The 17,902-nt window shown below is 42.4% G+C and overlaps 1 protein-coding gene across 4 annotated transcripts in view; it reads left to right on the top strand.

Moving 5' to 3' along the window:
- The window catches only part of afg2a (AFG2 AAA ATPase homolog A), a 102,631-nt gene that overhangs the window by 28,710 nt on the left and 56,019 nt on the right, over positions 1-17,902 (top strand). For 3 of the 4 annotated variants that reach the window (XM_064343993.1, XM_064343995.1, XM_064343996.1), the window contains exons 11-14: positions 2,623-2,832; positions 3,840-3,893; positions 4,377-4,456; positions 4,675-4,807. In XM_064343993.1, the coding sequence (XP_064200063.1) occupies positions 2,623-2,832; positions 3,840-3,893; positions 4,377-4,456; positions 4,675-4,807 (477 nt within the window). The remainder of the gene's footprint in view (positions 1-2,622; positions 2,833-3,839; positions 3,894-4,376; positions 4,457-4,674; positions 4,808-17,902) is intronic. The other variant, XM_064343994.1, reaches the window with a different exon arrangement.

Below are 17,902 nucleotides of genomic sequence, written 5' to 3'. Positions count from 1 at the left end.
GGGGGGGCCCACTTGGTTATGTCCACATGAGTGAAACATTTGTTTCTAATCCGTTTATATAAGACGCTTCCAGTGGAGCTGGAGCTGAATAAGCCAGGCCAGCCAAGGCCCTTCCCTCTCTTCCCGAGGGGGTGGGGTTCAGGGCGAGACAGTGAGATGGGGAAATACTGTGCCCTTTGCTCCATCAGAGGAAACACAAAGATAACCCATCCCCCCCCCCCCATAAAAACCTCCCCCTTCCAATAAAGGAAATAAGTGATTTCTGAAAATGTATTTTCAGAAATCACTTATTTCATGGGCACTTGTGTTCATGGGCATTATAGCAGTCCACTGTCCTTTTCCAGATTTAAAAATCCTGTTCGTTTCTGTCTTTCTCCCCTGTTCCGACCAAAACCCTTTTTTAATATTTTGTACACAGAATAGAAATGAAGGACGGTCATATAGGAGGCACTGATCGGGCAGTTTACTCGCACGTGTGCACACGCGGTACTGATCAGAGAGCAGGTACAGATAAGGTAGCAACAAACCCTATTCAATATGGTTCTTCTGCAAGTGGCACCACCACAAGATAGCTGCTGAGGCCCAGAAATAGTATTACTGATGAGCTCTGCCATGCATTTCCTGTGAGTGTTGTGCAAATTCATCAAACGCGCTCCAGAGTGAATTAGGCGCCAAAGGCTCACAGTGTGGTAACAGAAGCAGGCAATAACATTTTACATTTTTCCTGGATCAAAAAATTTTCTAGACTGAACTGAAGAGAGAAACTCAATCGTCTGATTGTGTTGACTATGTGCACTCAACAGTCTGATTGGTGAAGAAAAAGATTGATGAGATTTGTGACAGGGTCATGAGACAACCATTGCAGCTTTACAGCTTCATGATGTGATGAGGCCTAGCTCAGCATCTAGCTTGTTGGCTAAATGGGTTTAAACCTGCTTTGTTTACACAGCCTTACATTTACCAGTGTAATGGCGAGCATTATACTCAAATGTTAAATAACCGAACCACCTGTTCACTCTGAAAGTTAGCCAAATAGCGAATGTAACAATTATTTTGGTAATTATGCACGGCTGATTTCTCTGGTTTTGTAACGGCCTTTTGGAATGAAGGCTACATTGAAAACTGTTGCACCATTCTCTGTGCTGTGATTTAAATGGGTTTTCATGGTTACAGATAATCTCCCTGGCATAAGCTAACAGAAACCAATGTGAAATGGCTAAGTTTAGGCAATTTCAATAGAAACATTTGTTGCAATGTGTGGTTTAGGCTAATGTTATACCAGCAGTGTGTGTCTGTCAAAATTTCATTTAAGGTATTTTTAGGTCTATTTGCCATGCAGGGCTTCACAGAAAGCCCGAGACAGCGGTTGGGACCTTCAGCGATACCCTAGTCCAGAATTTCCCAATGGGTGTGCTGTGTGCAAAATGTTTTTAAAAAGTTAAAAGTTCAAACGAATTTTAAAAACTTAAATAAACAAATTCCATTCACAAAAGATAAAATAAATGTCATTAAAATGCATATTACTTAATCAAAACCCCGAAAAAATTTAGGCCTACTGACACATCACATCCACGTCAGTAGCCTGCGCACCACTTTTGAGAGTGGTGCGCCATGAAATTCTATAAATTTGCAACGTGTGCTGCGGAAGGAAAAAGGTTGAGAAACGCGGCCCGGCGCTACAGTTGATACATTAATACAGTTGATGATATAAAATGAGCCGGTGATGTCTGGCGTAGGCATAGATATAATGAATGGCATTTACAAATGCCACTCAAAAATGATAATTAAACTGGCATATTTAGAAGCATGTCAATTGCCATTAGATTTAACCATAGGGTTTAACATGGCTTTATTTTAAAATTATTTCTTACAGAAATGGAACTGAATGCAATCCAGGAGGTTAAGTTCAAGTTAGGTTTGATGTCAGTTTGTTCTAATCTGAACAAACGGGCAAGAATGAGCGGGTGAAGTCTGGCATAGGCGACCGAGAATGGCATAACAGCGAGTTTTATTAGGCTACTACAACACGATTCATTCAGTGGATAGGACAACAGAGCCAGCCACATACTTTGCACGGCACTAAAAAGTGGATTATAACTACTGCCTTTCATCAAAGATGCCACTCGACATTGGTAATAACATTTTGCTTACAGAATATGAAAAACATGTCAGTTGCAGTTGGTCTTAACACCCAAAAGCTGTTCAAACTGGGATGTGACTGATGACACTGAGAGGGTCACGTTAACGTTAGCCGAATATTGTTTTCTGAAGTATGCATGTGTCAGGCTTATTTTCTTTAAAATGTGCATTGAGCTACCACTGGTATTATAACAGGTGTGCTATCTCACTCCTGGTTGCTGATGATAGCTAAGCTAGCGTAATTTAGCAACTAGCTAAAAATTACAGTGGCAGCCAACACTTTCATGTGTCATGTTGACTAATCAGAGAAAAAAAAACTATGGGCTGTGGAAAAAGTGATGTTTTGAGAAGGCAGTTCCCTCATTGTGATGTACTTCAGAGTTCAGAGTTTTTTCAGAGGTCCCGTCAGTTTGAGGGTGAAAGCATACTTATGGGCATCAGGGTACTTTGTGTAATGTCATTTCCTGTTCCTGCTTTTTGTAGGTGCATTGGAGTGACGTGGGTGGTATGGAGGAGGTGAAGCTGAAGCTGAAGCAAGCTGTGGAGTGGCCTCTGAGGCACCCCGAATCCTTTACCCGAATGGGGATCCAGCCCCCTAAAGGGGTGCTGCTGTATGGCCCCCCCGGCTGCTCCAAAACCATGATCGCCAAAGCCTTAGCCAACGAGAGCGGACTCAACTTCCTCTCTGTCAAGGTTGTGTGTTGTGCGTGTTTGTGGATGCAAATTTCAGTTCTTAAATATTTGCATTTCACTGTAATGCTGAGTACCAGTGTGCTTAACTCCACCCTCAGTGGCTATTTAACTCCACCCCCAGGGGCCCATTAACTCCACCTCACAGTCTCATTAGTCCTAATTAAACACCCTGCACCATCTCTGCTCATCAGAGTCTGTGAACGTCATTGGGATTTTTCTTCTTTTCACAGATTTATTCTGATAATTACACGTGCAGCTGTGTGTGGGACAGTTAGAGGGGCCAGTTATTGAGATAGTTACCCCCGCATCATTGTCTGTTGGCCAGGTATTGTGAAGAAGGTGTAGATTCAGGGCAGGGGGCATGGCGGCTGCTGTGTTTCTCCCGTGGAGGAAGGGAGGGTCTCTGAGGATACTTGCATCCCTCTCTCCCTCCCTCCCTTCTGCTTCTGGCTCAGTCCCTCCTTTCTCTCCCTCCCTCTTCTCCTCCCCTGCCCCACCCTGGTGGGTGAGGTATCAGTCATCCTGTGGGTTCATGAGAAAGCAGGGCTTCTGGTGCTTTTTTTGAGGAAGCACTTTGAGGTAGCAGTGTGACGCTGGTTCTGTGTTAAAACATGAATCCATTTTGTTACCACTGCTGGTCCTAAATGGCCTTTTGTTTGGCTCTCTTCCCTAAAAAATAGTTGTTTAGGTAATATTACATTACCGTATATTACAGGCATTTAGCTCTTATCCCGAGTGACTTACACAACTTTTGACATTGCATTTACATTGTATCCATTTACAAAGCTGGATATACAGTATACTGAAGCAATGCAGGTTAAGTACCTTGCTCAAGGGTACAACGGCTGTGTCCTACTGGGGAATCGAACCTGCGACCTTTAGGTTACAAGACCAATTCCTTAGCATTTTACTACAATGCCGCCGTTTTTTCCAGAACGACTATGCAGTGAATGGAAAGCAAGTGAAATCAGTCTTCGGCCTAACCCTAAATCAATCCTCCTCTACAGGGTCCGGAACTACTGAGCAAATATGTGGGGGAGTCTGAGAGGGCTGTCAGAGAGGTGAGGACACACACGCACATGTACTCAGGCACACACACCATACTAACACACACACACACACACACACACACACACACATGTACTCAGGAACACACACCATACTAACACACACACACACACACACACACACATGTACTCAGGCACACACACCATACTAACACACACACACACACATACATGCGCACATGTACTCAGGCACACACACCATACTAACACACACACAAACAACCAACCACAGTTACGCACACCACACTAACACACACACAAACAACCACAATTACACACACCATACTAACACACACACAGACAACCACAATTACACACACCACACTAACACACACACAGACAACCACAATTACACATACCTGCTGTACACACACACAGACACACACACACACTCCTACGCTTAATAGCAGATCTCTTTCTTTCAATATTGCTAATCATAATAATAAATTATATTAATAATGTGGTCTGTGACTGCAGGTTTTTCGGAAGGCGAGAGCTGTGTCCCCCTCCATTGTGTTCTTCGATGAGATCGACGGACTGGCCATCGAAAGAGGAAGGTGGGTCCTCCAGCTCCCCGCGCCATACATTGTTTTTTTTTTGTTGTTTTTAAAAAACTAGTTCCAAAATAAAACATTTTTGCTCCTTTTTTATGTCTTGGTTGCATCAGTTTTTTTAGGATAAAAATTGTCCCCTAAGTTTTGAATTTAAAAAAAATTTAATTTGTCCTGTGGTTCCACCGTAAATGCTCAGATGTTCTAGTGTGTTCTTTTGCCAGCAGTGCGGGATCAGGTGGGGCCAGTGTAGCGGACCGTGTTCTGGCGCAGTTGCTAACGGAGATGGATGGGGTGGAGCAACTGCATGACGTCACAGTACTGGCCGCCACCAACCGGCCCGACATGATTGACAAGGTAAGGCTCCACCGCGTTACCCCACCACCGGCTCCCTGACAACACTTGCTGTGCTGGTTATCAGAGGTGGTCCCTCACTTTCAGTCAAAACAACTAATGATTATGCAGCACCAGTGCACACACCCCAATGCAAGTCTTGAAGTTGAAGATCACATTATAAGGTCAAATGATTCTTGTCAGAGTGTTTGCGGTTTACACACATACAGGCATGCAGGCACATGCACACACACACACACACGCGCGCACACATACACACACGTGCATACAGACATAGACACACATGCACCAACACGCGTGCACACCCACTCACGCACACATGCTTGCTCACGTATGTAATCATTACACAGCATATGCACTCTGGAAAAAACTCAATATCATGAGTTATTGACCTTGCTGTCTGGGCTTCATAAGGCAGAGGGGGGATTTGTGAGGATCCGTGTGTTTTGGGGTGCTGGTACTCTGACAGCTGTTAGGAACATGGGGGTTGTTTAGGCCGGCTGCTCTAAGAAAACATCCCCTCTGAAGAGGGGTACTTGGAAGGGGGGTGAGGAGGGTTCATCCATCATCCTCATTGCAGATGTCACTCCCTCTGCCAATGCTACACACACACACACATGCACGCACGCGCACGCACACTCACACACACACACACACACACACACAGAACATTTGGGGAATGGGTCTGCTACCTGAGGAAAGAGATTAACCCTTTCCCCCCTCCAGTTGAGGCCACCATTTGAATGTCAAATGCAGGAACACACCCCACCCACCCCCCCCACACACACACACACGCTCCCAAAAAAAAGCAGCCTGTCAGCACACGCAATTTTAGGTCTATGGACTGGGGGGGTCCATCCAGTCCCTGTCCGTAGGAATGGAATGATGTGATGGGGTAAATAATGAGATGTTGGAATGTTGCTGTGACCCTCATGAGCAGATTGATGCCCTGCACACAATGCCCTGTTTGGGTGCCTTGTTTATTTGAGTGATGGATGGAGGGATGGAGGGAGGGAGAGGGTGATGGAGAGAGTACAGGCTGGAGAGTGAATCTCTGTTTACACAGAAGGGGGGTGGTGAAAAAATAACTTTTTACCAGTCCTTATCAGAAGGGCTCACTTCCTGTTAATTATACTTCCTGAAGTATCGGAGACAGAGAGAGAGTGTATGAGAGAGAGAGGGATGGAGAGACAGAGAAAGACAGGGGGAGGGAGAGGGAAAAGGACAACGAGACAGGGAGAGAGGGAAGGAGGCACAGGGAGAGTGAATTTGTGTGATTTCAGCTTTCTGGGATATTTACATTGAATAATTATTTAATTATAATATTGTGACACTTTATTGTTCACTGTAACTATAAACTTACAGATACCCAAAAGAAAAAAATAAAACCATAAAGTTGTTCCTGCTTCTGGAATAACACTCACATTATACCACCTTTTCTATCACCGTTATTATTATTTAAATTAAATAAAACTTGCTTCTATACAGTTTATTTATAATGAATTCTCTCCACACAGCGAAGAATTAGTATGAACACAGAATTCATTATACCACCTTTTCTATCACCATTATTATTATTTAAATTAAATAAAACTTATTCTATGCAGTTTATTTATAATGAATTCTGTGTTCATAATAATTCTTCGCTGTGTGGAGAGAGCTGGTCTTTAAGTACAGCAGAGAAAACTGTGGCACAGGATAGCAGTTCAAGGCAAGAGGGGTCCATTCAATGGGCTCTACACTGATGGTTCCTAATACCTAACAGGAGGGGGTGCCAAACCTAATATGCATCACTTTTATGACATCAATCCTTTGGCTGTAAAACCACATCACCGTCTAGCCGTCTTGACAAATAAATAATTTTAGCGGCATGGCGGACATTTTACCATTGGGCCTGTTCTTGGCCCTAGGAAGCTTCAAAATGCTCGGCCAGTGTGGACTGGAGATAAGACACAGAGCGCAGGAACGGGGCGGGTAGCCGTTTGAGGTGTGAATGTGGACGAGTCGAGGTGGGTACGTGTGTGTATATGTGTGTGTGTGTGCGCGCTCGTGCGTGCGTGTGTGCGTGTCAGGATTCTGTACCTTAAAAAAATATTAAAAATTGGTTAACCCCTTAAACCTCGCTGAAAATTCGGGGCTGTTTATAAGAATCCCATTGTCTTAAAGAAATCCCATTATCTTCAAAATTATATACTGTACAGCCATGGTTCACAGCTTGAAATAAAGAGGGCATTTGCACAAAAATGACCAAATCCCCAGATGCTATGAGCATCTCACTCCGTAAACATACAGGACATATTTATGCTGAAAAACAGTAAAGAATCCAAAAAATGTTTTGTATTTTCTTTATATTTACTTCTGATACTGGACAAAGCCCATTTTTGTTCAAATCATACCCCAGGATGTATACAGTTCAACACCAGGGGAAATGTTTGGAGTAAATTGAACAAAGCAGTAAAATGTGGCATGCGTTTTCCTAAAGGTGGGCCCAATCTCCCAAAAACCTCTCCAAATGGCACCAAACTCCAAATTGGAATATTTTGTATATTTTTTTCAGAGCCAAAAAACAAATATCCTTTTATTTACCCATTCTCTGTTTTTCACTACGCCCTCTGTTTCAGTCGATTTCTGTCCTTTTGGAGACCTTCTATGTACAAAATGTGTTTATAATGTTTGGTTAATACACAAACTAAATTCACTTAGAAACTATTGCTGTGTGCTCAGACCTGCAATGAGCTGCCTGGCTGCTGTAAATCAGGCTTGTCAGCAGTAAACCTGATCACAACAGAGTGAGAGCTCACAAGGAGGAAAATGACAAAAATATAAAGTCGAACCATAAACTATTTACAGTAATATAATTCCCTTCATCACAAAGTCAGTGTCTTTCATGCAAAGCTTTGCCCATTAACAAATAAAGCTCCAATGAAGCATACGCTAAGCTTCCACTCATGTGCTATGCGTAAACGCAATGTGAAAGTAACTTTGAAAGCTATGTAAATGAGCTCAACTGTAACATATACAGGTTTCCAAGCAGGGGAAAAAGTCACGATGGGTAGATCTTAGAGGGATCTTTGTAATAGTAGCTTGCTTTTTGGTAATTTACTCAGGTTTAGAAAGTCTAATTGTGATAATTTTTGCTGTTTGTAAAGGTAGAAGATGCTTCTTTAAAAAAACCGCTGTTTTTGCATTTGACATTCTATTTATGTGCATAGAAATGCTCGGTTTCAAATTCTTATGAAAACACTTTCAGGTCAATGGAAAATAATGCATAATGAATAATGACTTTTGCCAGTTTGTATACAAAGAGCAGATCAATTGCTTAGGGATCGGGGTGGGGGAGGGGGGGTTAGCAATACCATTACTGTAGTATTAGCAGTTTTTTGACAGTTATTGGACTATTATAATCATCAACCTGGGGTGTCAATTTCAGCCCTGCTTTGGAGAAGGGGACTGCTTTGTTATTTCTTTTATCTCTGGTGGTTTTACCGATCAAGACAAGGTTTTTGCGAAGAGTCTACACTTCAGAACTGTGTAGGTGTTACAGCAGTGCACCTTGAATCAGTGAACTATGAAAACAATAATTTAAGTTACTGCTGACTTTGTAACTTTGTTTAGTTGTTGCCTTATCTAGTATCTCCATTTAATAGCCCACAAGCATTCCCAAAATAGCCAAAGCTGTCCCTCCCAGAAAGATTTTAAAATATTCATATTTAGTGTCATCATAATTCTCACTAGGAGAGTGGGTTAGTATTTACCTATAACCTTACAAAGATGTGTTGTATTGTAGATTGACGCGAGCCAATAATGAGAATTAAAAGGAAAGTAATCAGTACTCCTTAAATCCTCCCTGATCATTAAGTGTGCACCAGCCAGGAGAAGAGGGGGTGCCCCCCCCCCCCTTCAGTAGATAAAATGTGCACCTTTCTTTAAAGTTTGTAGTCAGTTTTTAACAGTTAGTTGGAAGTGAACATCTGAATCCAGCATCTAGGTTTGGACTTCTACATTTAATCTCTGGTCTTTTTGGAATATTCGGCTGTCTTTTGGTTTTTTAATTTCGGCACAAATTTAAGATTACTGTGGGAGAAACAGCTGTGATTTGGTATTTTCTTTCATTTGTTAATATTTAAGGCAGTTGAACCTCATTTTTAGATTAGATATGAATATTTGTTGAATCCCTTAATTTTAATCTGGTTGTGAGTTGTACGTTTTGATAACGGTTGATCCAAGAGACTGTCCTGCCTATCAACAAATTTGCCTATTTTAATTTATAATATTCACCAAATTAATTCAAATAAATATATTTAACATTTTGGATGAGGTGTTTTAACTTGATGCGCTTGTGTTTGGTATTCAGAGTGACTGACATTAAACAAAGGGTGCTGGTGGTTAAAACCGATGGATTCTGAAAATGAAAAATATTTGACTGAATCCTCACCTTCCTAACGGGCAACCACGCGCGCACACTCGATGCATCACTGAAACAAAAAGGTGCATTTCCGGTGCAGGAGGCAGCAAATAAGATCGGGAAAATATGATTGTGTAGTTCCCATTTAAACATCCTGGGTTGGAAGGAAGCCATTGTCTGCACACAGGCCGATTGCTGTGCTTTATCCAGATAATTCATCTTTTTATCTGCATTTATTCCATTGCTGGTCAATGGCATTTCTTTTCCCCCCTAATGACTGCTGGTTCCCTCCTAAATGCAGAAATGTTTTAAACCTTGAAAAGGACTACTTCTTTCCTTTTCCTTCTCTCTCCCACCCCCCTCTTTCTCTCTCTCCACTCCAAGAGTCTCCCCAGTAATTTTTAATTTTCCACACATGATTGCAGAAGTTACGGAATCTGACCTCTCTGACCCCTTTCTCTTAGAACTTTCATAATAATTGTTGGGTGGAAAAAATGAAAGTTCCTCTTTAATTGCATACCTTCCAGTGCCATTAAAGGAAGGAAAGAACAGGAGGATAAAGGAGACTGGGAGAGAGAGTGTAAGAAGCTAAAAATAAACAACTAAAATGTACTTTTCACCTACTCAGAAGCTCTGAGTTATGTCCCTGGTGGGTGGGAATTTCACGGTGAACTGGGCTTGTGAATGAAAAACTGCACTGTAAGATTCCTGGACCCATTTCTTTTATTTATATATTTATATACAGAACATTATTACTGCTTTTACAGTAGGTTTGCTGATTTATGGGGAACAGACTGTCATGAATTTGCGGTACTAAACGCTTAGTCCCTATTTTCAAGGAAAATTTATTTGGATGTGCAGTTCTCATGGAATTGTTAATTGATGATTCCTTTGGCATAGCTGCATTACTGAATGAATGTAGTTTAGGTATTATATGTATTTTTCTTCTCTAACCGTGAACGTGTGTATCTGCTCATATTTGCCGTTTAATCAGTGTGGTTTATTTCCCCATCAGAAGTGCTTTGAGGCTGTGGCCAAATAGGTGGCCTCACTGCTGAATTATGGGAAAACCAGACAGATAAAGTGAATGTTGAATTATGGGGGAAAACGGCTAGATGGAAACACAGTAAATCAAGTGTACTTGAGGGCCAGAATAGGTGGGGAGGGGGTAAAGGCTGAGAATTTCAGCTTGGGATTTATTGCCTATCTGCGATGAAATATCGTAACTTTTCCTTTTTTCTGGAAAGGCTGTGAGCAGCAGGCACGCGTCTTCTGAGCGGCAGCGTGCTGCGTCGCTTGTGTGATGATTTTCTTTTTCGTTTCGCCCTTCGTATGATGTGATCTCTCATGTTTCCGGTTTGCTAGCAGCCTTGTGGTACATCAAGGTGTTTTCATTGGCCTGTGGGTGCTATCACTTGGATTTATGGCAGCATTTCATTACTGAACATGAGGAAATAACGATTGATTTCCAGTTTGGATTATGATTTAAAGAAAAAAAAAATCTCTTGCACTGAAAGTCTAGACTTTGGCACATGGTGTGATTTTAGCCCCGTTTCCTGATCCAACCTTGAGGAAGAGAGCCAAAGGCCATTGAAAAAGGATCATTCCTGAAACGGAAGGCTCAAGAACTGATTTCTGTACGGCCATTTCCTGCAGAACCAGGAAGCTGTTTTTTGTTTGTTTTGATCAACAGAGTCCACAGAGTCTCTGATCTTGCAATCCCCTGTTTGCCAAACACATGGCTTCAGCCTGTCTCTGTACCTCTCCTGCAGTCTCACCTGCTCTCAGACCTTACCAATGGGAGTGCAGAATGTTTACCTTCAAAAATAACTACGGTCAAAATTCACAGCATATTTGAGTGTGTCCTGTCCCAGTGGAATTAATAGCACAGTGCAAAGCACTTCCACAGTAATAAATGTTCAGTGCTAACCACTTTAGGCTGGCGAGAAAAGGGGGTCAGAATGTTTTGTGGAAAAAAAAAACAGGCCGATTGGTGTTTGGGTAACCGGGCTGTTGAAGTTGCTGTGTTCTGACATCCCTCTCCAACCCACTCTTCCCAACTTGATTTTGATAGATGAGATCCCTAATGTCTTGCCTACTGTACACGTACACGCACACGCACATGCACACACGCACACACACACACACAAACACACACACACACACAGGGCTCTGCATGGGTGTAGTCAATGGCGCAGCACGTGGCACACTGGGCGTGGCTATTTGTTGGTATTTTTGGACAATAAATTAAGAATCCATGACCTTTCTAATCGGTTGACTCTTTAGAACCAACAGCATTTGGCCCCGTAAATATTGTAGATATTAACAATTTATGCAGTTATTTTTCGTTACCTCGACAATACGCAATTCTGCCAGTTTTCCCCTATACTGTATAACTTTTTGACTATGAGTGGTAATGAAATTCTAAGACCATCAGTGATTTGAAATAAAGTATATAGGCCAAGAAATACATAAGATTTACTGCTCACTTATGTTGGTATGAACTAATACATATAGGAATTTGTAATTATTATTACTTGTTTCACTCAAATGCTAATTATTTCTTCATTTTTCTTTTATGCTGAGGTTACATATACATATGACATTTATTATGCCAAAAAGAGAGATTGTTGCAAAATATTACATTAATCATCAAACTGTTTATAAAGGCGGTCTATCCACAATTTATGCCAGTAATGTTGCTATCATTTTAACTACAGTCAATTAAAATTAAATAGTTCAAGTTGCATTTATTGTCATTCTTCACAAGAAAAAGAACAAAATACAGGACCACAATGCATAAAAGAACAGCCATAAACAATTAAGACTAGAAATTAAGTACAGGAATTAAAATTCTAAAAAAGAAAAAGACAATGTACAACAAATGCAACATATGCATTTTTTATGCTTCTGGAATTTATATCAAAGTCAAATTGGACAGTACATGATCCACGAAAACCGTTGATTGCTTTTTGAATAGACTGTGAAACATGCGCACATTGCATGGGAAAGCCCCGCAATTAGCATTCCACTGGACGATGAACTGCGCCATACGCCGTTGACCTGGTCTGGGCAGGCGGGTGGTGAACTGTGAAAATGACAGATTGGACTGAACCGAAAATTCTGATGAGATGTCAAAATTGCTCTGCGCCATACGATATTGACCGACACACACCCAGCAGCAATTTCCCTCCCACTTCGGCACACAACAAGTCACTTAATAACTAAACCGCTTGGGCGCGTCAAGATATATGGTGAAAATACCATTTCATCAGTGCAACAGCGTGCAACACGCAATGAGCCCATCAGAAAATTGAGCCCTTACACTCACACACACACACTTACTTTTGCACATACACATACAAACACAAACACAGATGGACAGAAACATGCACGCACACACACTCTCTCTCTCTGTCTAGCTCACATTCACACACACATGCAATCACACTCCCTCTCACCTACGCGCACACATACAATCACACACTCTCTCGCTCACTCACACTCACATGCACTCGCACTCTCTGTCTCTCATATACACACACACTCATGTGCTCACAATCACACACTCTCTCTCGCACACGCACACACACGCGCACCCACACTCTTTCTCTTTCTCACACACACACACACACACACACACATACTCTCAATCACTCACTCTCACTCTCTCAGACACACACACATATAAATAGATGTGTGTGTATTTTAAGGCAGAGGCCTTTGTTCTGGTCTCCCTCTTTTTGTTTGTGCCCTTCTCCTCAGCAGACAGGAAGTCTGGGTAAAGGCGGAGGAGTGTGCTAATGAGCCAGATAGTCAAAACAGGATGTTTTATCTTTTGTGTTTGTAATCATGTGGAAAAACAGATCAGGACCCTTGTTTGACAGTATTCATAAGAAACTTTCTTTCTCTGCCTCTTAAAGGATTAGGCTTCACAGCCTCTCACTGACCCTTGCACTGTGCATGTGCGTATTGGTGTGTGTATTTTTCTACCAATTTCAATATTTTGAAAGTTTTTTGTGTCACCGTTGTCTTGGTGTGTGTAACTTCATTGATTATCTCTCTCACGCTTTCGTTCCTTCTTACACACACACACGCACTCCTGCAAACAGGCGCCCATTTGTTTGAATGAAGTGAACGTTAACGTTTCCGGGGGGGTGAAGAATGATGAATGCTGTGGACTGGGTTATTCGCTGCAGAACCACGGTCTGCCAGCTTGCACACAGAGAGCCCAATCACTTCAAACGCAGGTCATGCGTCTCTTCTGCACAGTACAAATACACTGACTGTGCTTCAGACACAAAAGATCCTGAGGCTATCAGCTGAATAGTGCAAGGGGGCGGGGTGGAATAGCCAAAATTGTGAAAAAGTTTTTTAAAAAACCTTTTTATGTATCTTTGACCTCGTGGTTAAACTGAGAACTTGGTTCTGTTTTGCAGTGATGAGTGGGGGAATCAGAGTGGTTTGGGAAGGCAAGAGATTTGTGTAGCCAAGTAGTAGTTGGGTTTTGGTTAGGTTGACTCCAAAGACACACGCTGTCCAGATGATCTCATCGGAGGCACAAACTGATCCAATGAAAAACACAAAAGCTGCCAAGGTTCCCTGAATCCATATTCATTTATCCATACTGCTTATTTGAGCTCTTGGAAAGCACATTTTATTTATTTCAAAAGCAAAACAAAAGACCTTGAGGGCTCTGTTTTCCAGCCAGCGCATGTGAGCAGCCGAATTGGCGAAATGGTACTTCCGGACGTATGTCTCGATGCGCCTGAGTGGTTTGGCCATTGATGTGCAAGGGGAGCTGCTGCTGGGGGTTGCGTCAGTCAGTATCGCATGGCGCAGTGCAATTTTTGCCACGCATTGGAATTCTTGTGTCGTTCCAGTCTGTCATTTGCACTATTCGCCACCCACCTGCCCAGGCCACATTTAAGGCGTATGGCGTGGGCCGTTGTCCAGCGGATTAGTCATTTCCAGCCGATTGACAATTTTAGTGGGGAAATAATATTTGTATGAATTCCTAGATAGACACTATTATCCAGTGTGTCATGGGTGGGGGGTGTAGTGGCAGATGAGACTGCTGGGAGGGGGTGCATTACATTACATTACCGGCATTTAGAAGATGCTCCAGAAGATTATCCAGAGCGACTTACACAACTTTTTTTACATAGCATTTTACATTGTATCCATTTATACAGCTGGATATATACTGAAGCAATTTCGGTTAAGTACCTTGCTCAAGGGTACAACGGCAGTGTCTACCCGGGAATCGAACCTGTGACCTTTCGGTCACAAGTCTAGTTCCTTACCCACTGTGCTACACTCCGTCCGGTGCGTGTTAAATGAACGACCAGAGCGACAATGGTGGGGCTGCAAAACTCTGTATTCGGCATAGTTGTCATGTATTGTCTACTAATGAAACTAGAACACAGAGTTTCTGTTTTCAACTCATGGTATTGTTGCAGGAGCAATGAATGTCTGAGTTGAACAATCTAGGCACACCGGCATGCCGACCACTAGGGGCATTGCGCAAAGGTGTTAAATTGACATCCAAGTATTAATGTATTCTTTCTGGAGTGTACGTTTTAACCAGCTGTTTAAAACATTCATTTAAATGATGCTTTCTTTCTTGAGGCAATTGTTATTATTTGACAGTTTGATGTGTCACAAAGTTTGAATGGCCACATTCTTTTTGGATGGTAAAATGAAAAGGCGCAGGGCCAAGTTACTTGAAATAATTTAGGAAACATTGGGTAGTACTGCTTTGGAATACACCTTTTTTCATTTGTGTGAGCTAAAATAGGCAATATTCTTTCTTGTAACTTGGCCTAATTTTGGCCGAGTACAAAAGCACATTTAATGGCAGGCCTAGATTTTGCAAGTCTGAATTCATGACTTACAGTCAGTGCTTTGTATTTGTGAGTATTTTGTACCTTGAGAATGTGTTTTTCTTCAGATATCATTTCTTTTTGTACTGTTACGAATTTGTGTTTGTTATGAATAAGTGATAATAGTAATGCACATATATGTAGGCTGTGAGAGAGACATGCCTACATTTATATGCATGCAAACACATGTACATTCTAGCTGAGAGAAACACATAAACATGGATTCAGTCATTTTTAAATGGAAGTGTTTTTAATGTGGTATTTTGTACATGACAAACCTACTAATTGTTTGTGTGTCTGAAGAGGATCTATAGGGCTAACATTACATTGATCTAGAATCATGCCATTTGCAGGGTAGCTGCAGCAGCCTATTTAGAAGTAGTTTACACTAGAAACGGCACATCAGTCAATTTGACCGATTTCATTTCAAGAAAATCAATATACCTGCCGCAGAGAAATTCATAGCCTATGGCTTCCCCTTCATGACTTTTCCTAAACATATGTGGGCAATTGAACATTGAGTTATAATTTGAATATCATCATTGCATGAGGAAATAAAGTTATAAACACTCATTTAAATGGCCATGAATGGTGAAATTGATCATCTTGTTTCCTACCAGACCGAATTGCAACACAGATTTCGCTGCTTAATTTCCGAGCCGTCTCTACTAATGTTATACGCTCGCTCTGTTGACTTGATAACAAGCTCACTAACGTTAAACTGTCAAAATGCAGAAAGCGATACTGTCTAAAGTGTGGTTGTATTTTACCCAGAAGTATTGTACTCTCTCTCTCTCACACATCATTTAATTTCCTCCTTGTGCAGCTGTGATCTACCGTAGGTCACTCCTGCCAATAAATGCTTTCAATATGATATATGATATGATATCATATTAATATGATGTATAAAAATCTTAGAAGCATTTCTTTAAATGGATGCATTTGTTTCAAATGAGTGTTGTGCTGAGAGACAGAAACCTGCAGTTTGTGCTTGTGCTCAGGTGGTACAGTGTTTCACTCAATCTGATTGGATAGTGAGTCGAGCGTAAGCCTTGATTTACTGTACACAACAGGTTAATCCCCAGCCTTTCCGTATGGTTTATAGCTCATGTCTCATCTGAACTGTGTTGGGTGAAAGCGAACCTCGATCTGCTCCGACGGAAGTATCCCAGCCTGTTTTTTCCTGTGAAAGGTTACAGCAGGGTTGGGAGAAGCCGCTAAGCTGGCCTGCTTTTGTTTGGCTGGTTTTGTTTCTGTTGTTGGGCTGCGCTTCCTGTCCTGAGATTGGGTTTCCTGTGTTGCCGTGGCTGCCATCCCCTCTGCTGAAGGGGGATTAAAACCTGAGCCGTCTCTAAGCACCTGGCCTGTAAATCTCCCAGCATGCTCCAGCCAGTGGTAACAGTGGAGAGGCAGGAGACTTGGGAGACAAAACTACTCCCACACACCTTACTAGAGCTCCACACATTACTACTCCTTACTGCATCTATACAGCTTCTTAAATTTTACTGTACCTTCACACCTTACTGAACTTACACACCTTACCGCACTTGCACACCACACCTTGCACCTACATGCCTTACTACACCTGCGCCTTAGAACAACTGCACATCTTACTACACATACACACTTTATCATACCTTATTACACTTACACACCTTACTGGACTTATGCACTATACCACTCATGAACACTACACCTTACTACATCTACACACTTCCACCCCTAAACACCACAGCGTACTTCATCTTACTACACCTATGGGTGTACCTGCGTACCTTACTACACTTTGCTACTCCTACGCGTCATACTACACCTTATTACACCTGTATACCTAAGCACCTCAATTTGAACCTGCACACCTTACTACTCCTGCATACTTTACCACACCTAAACACCACAACGTACTTCACCTTACTACACCTACACACCTTACTACAACTGCGTACTTTACTACACTTACACTCCTTACTACACCTTCACACCTTAGTACATCTACGCACCTCAAATCACACCTGCGCAGCTTACTACACCTATACCATCACACCTTAGTACACCTGCACACCTCGCCTAACTGCACCTACACACTCAGCATTCACTGCACCTGTACAACTCGAATGCTGTGCATAGCTCACCTGTGTAGCCAGATAACCTGCACTGCACACCGGGGAGGAGCCTGTGGGACGGGGAAGAATGAGGCCATTGTGTGCACCTGGAGCCCCGGAGAAGCAGGCCTGCAGTGCCACATTAGAGCCACTTACCGCCGGATTACACCTGAGTCCTGCGGTTTACACGGGCGCGGCCGTACCGCTGCGCGGTCTCCCCGCCCCGGCCGCGGCAGGAAGCCTTTTCTAACAAGGCCAATCCTGTTTCCAAAAGAAAACACAAACGACTCATTGTATAGCAGGGGAGCAGCGGGACACTGGAGCCGTAATGGAGCTTGTGTGTGTGTGTCTGCCATCGGCTGAGTCATCTCGGTCCAGATTTAAGTTACCCCCCTTTTTTGAGTGAAATGAAAAGGATCCTCCACCCCTCCCCCCCAGCCACTGAGAGCCCCATTTGGCTACCGGAGTAAATCATCCTAAGTGACAGAGCCCCATGTATGCCTGTGTCCTACAGATGTATCTTATATGGGTTTACAGCATTGTAAATCCATTGAGCTACGCATGGCCAACTCTTTCACGGCTACAGAGCTGACACTAGATTTTAAGTAATGCATTGACTTTATAATTGCATGGTGTGTGTGTGTACTCCAGACAACCTGTTGCTTTCCTTGTGAATGCCGCTGAGCCTTTCGTAAATGCAAAGGTA

The sequence above is a fragment of the Anguilla rostrata genome, chromosome 7, assembly GCF_018555375.3.
Source record: "Anguilla rostrata isolate EN2019 chromosome 7, ASM1855537v3, whole genome shotgun sequence".
In the NCBI taxonomy this organism is placed as follows: domain Eukaryota; kingdom Metazoa; phylum Chordata; class Actinopteri; order Anguilliformes; family Anguillidae; genus Anguilla; species Anguilla rostrata.
This window is presented reverse-complemented; position numbering and strand designations above follow the sequence as displayed.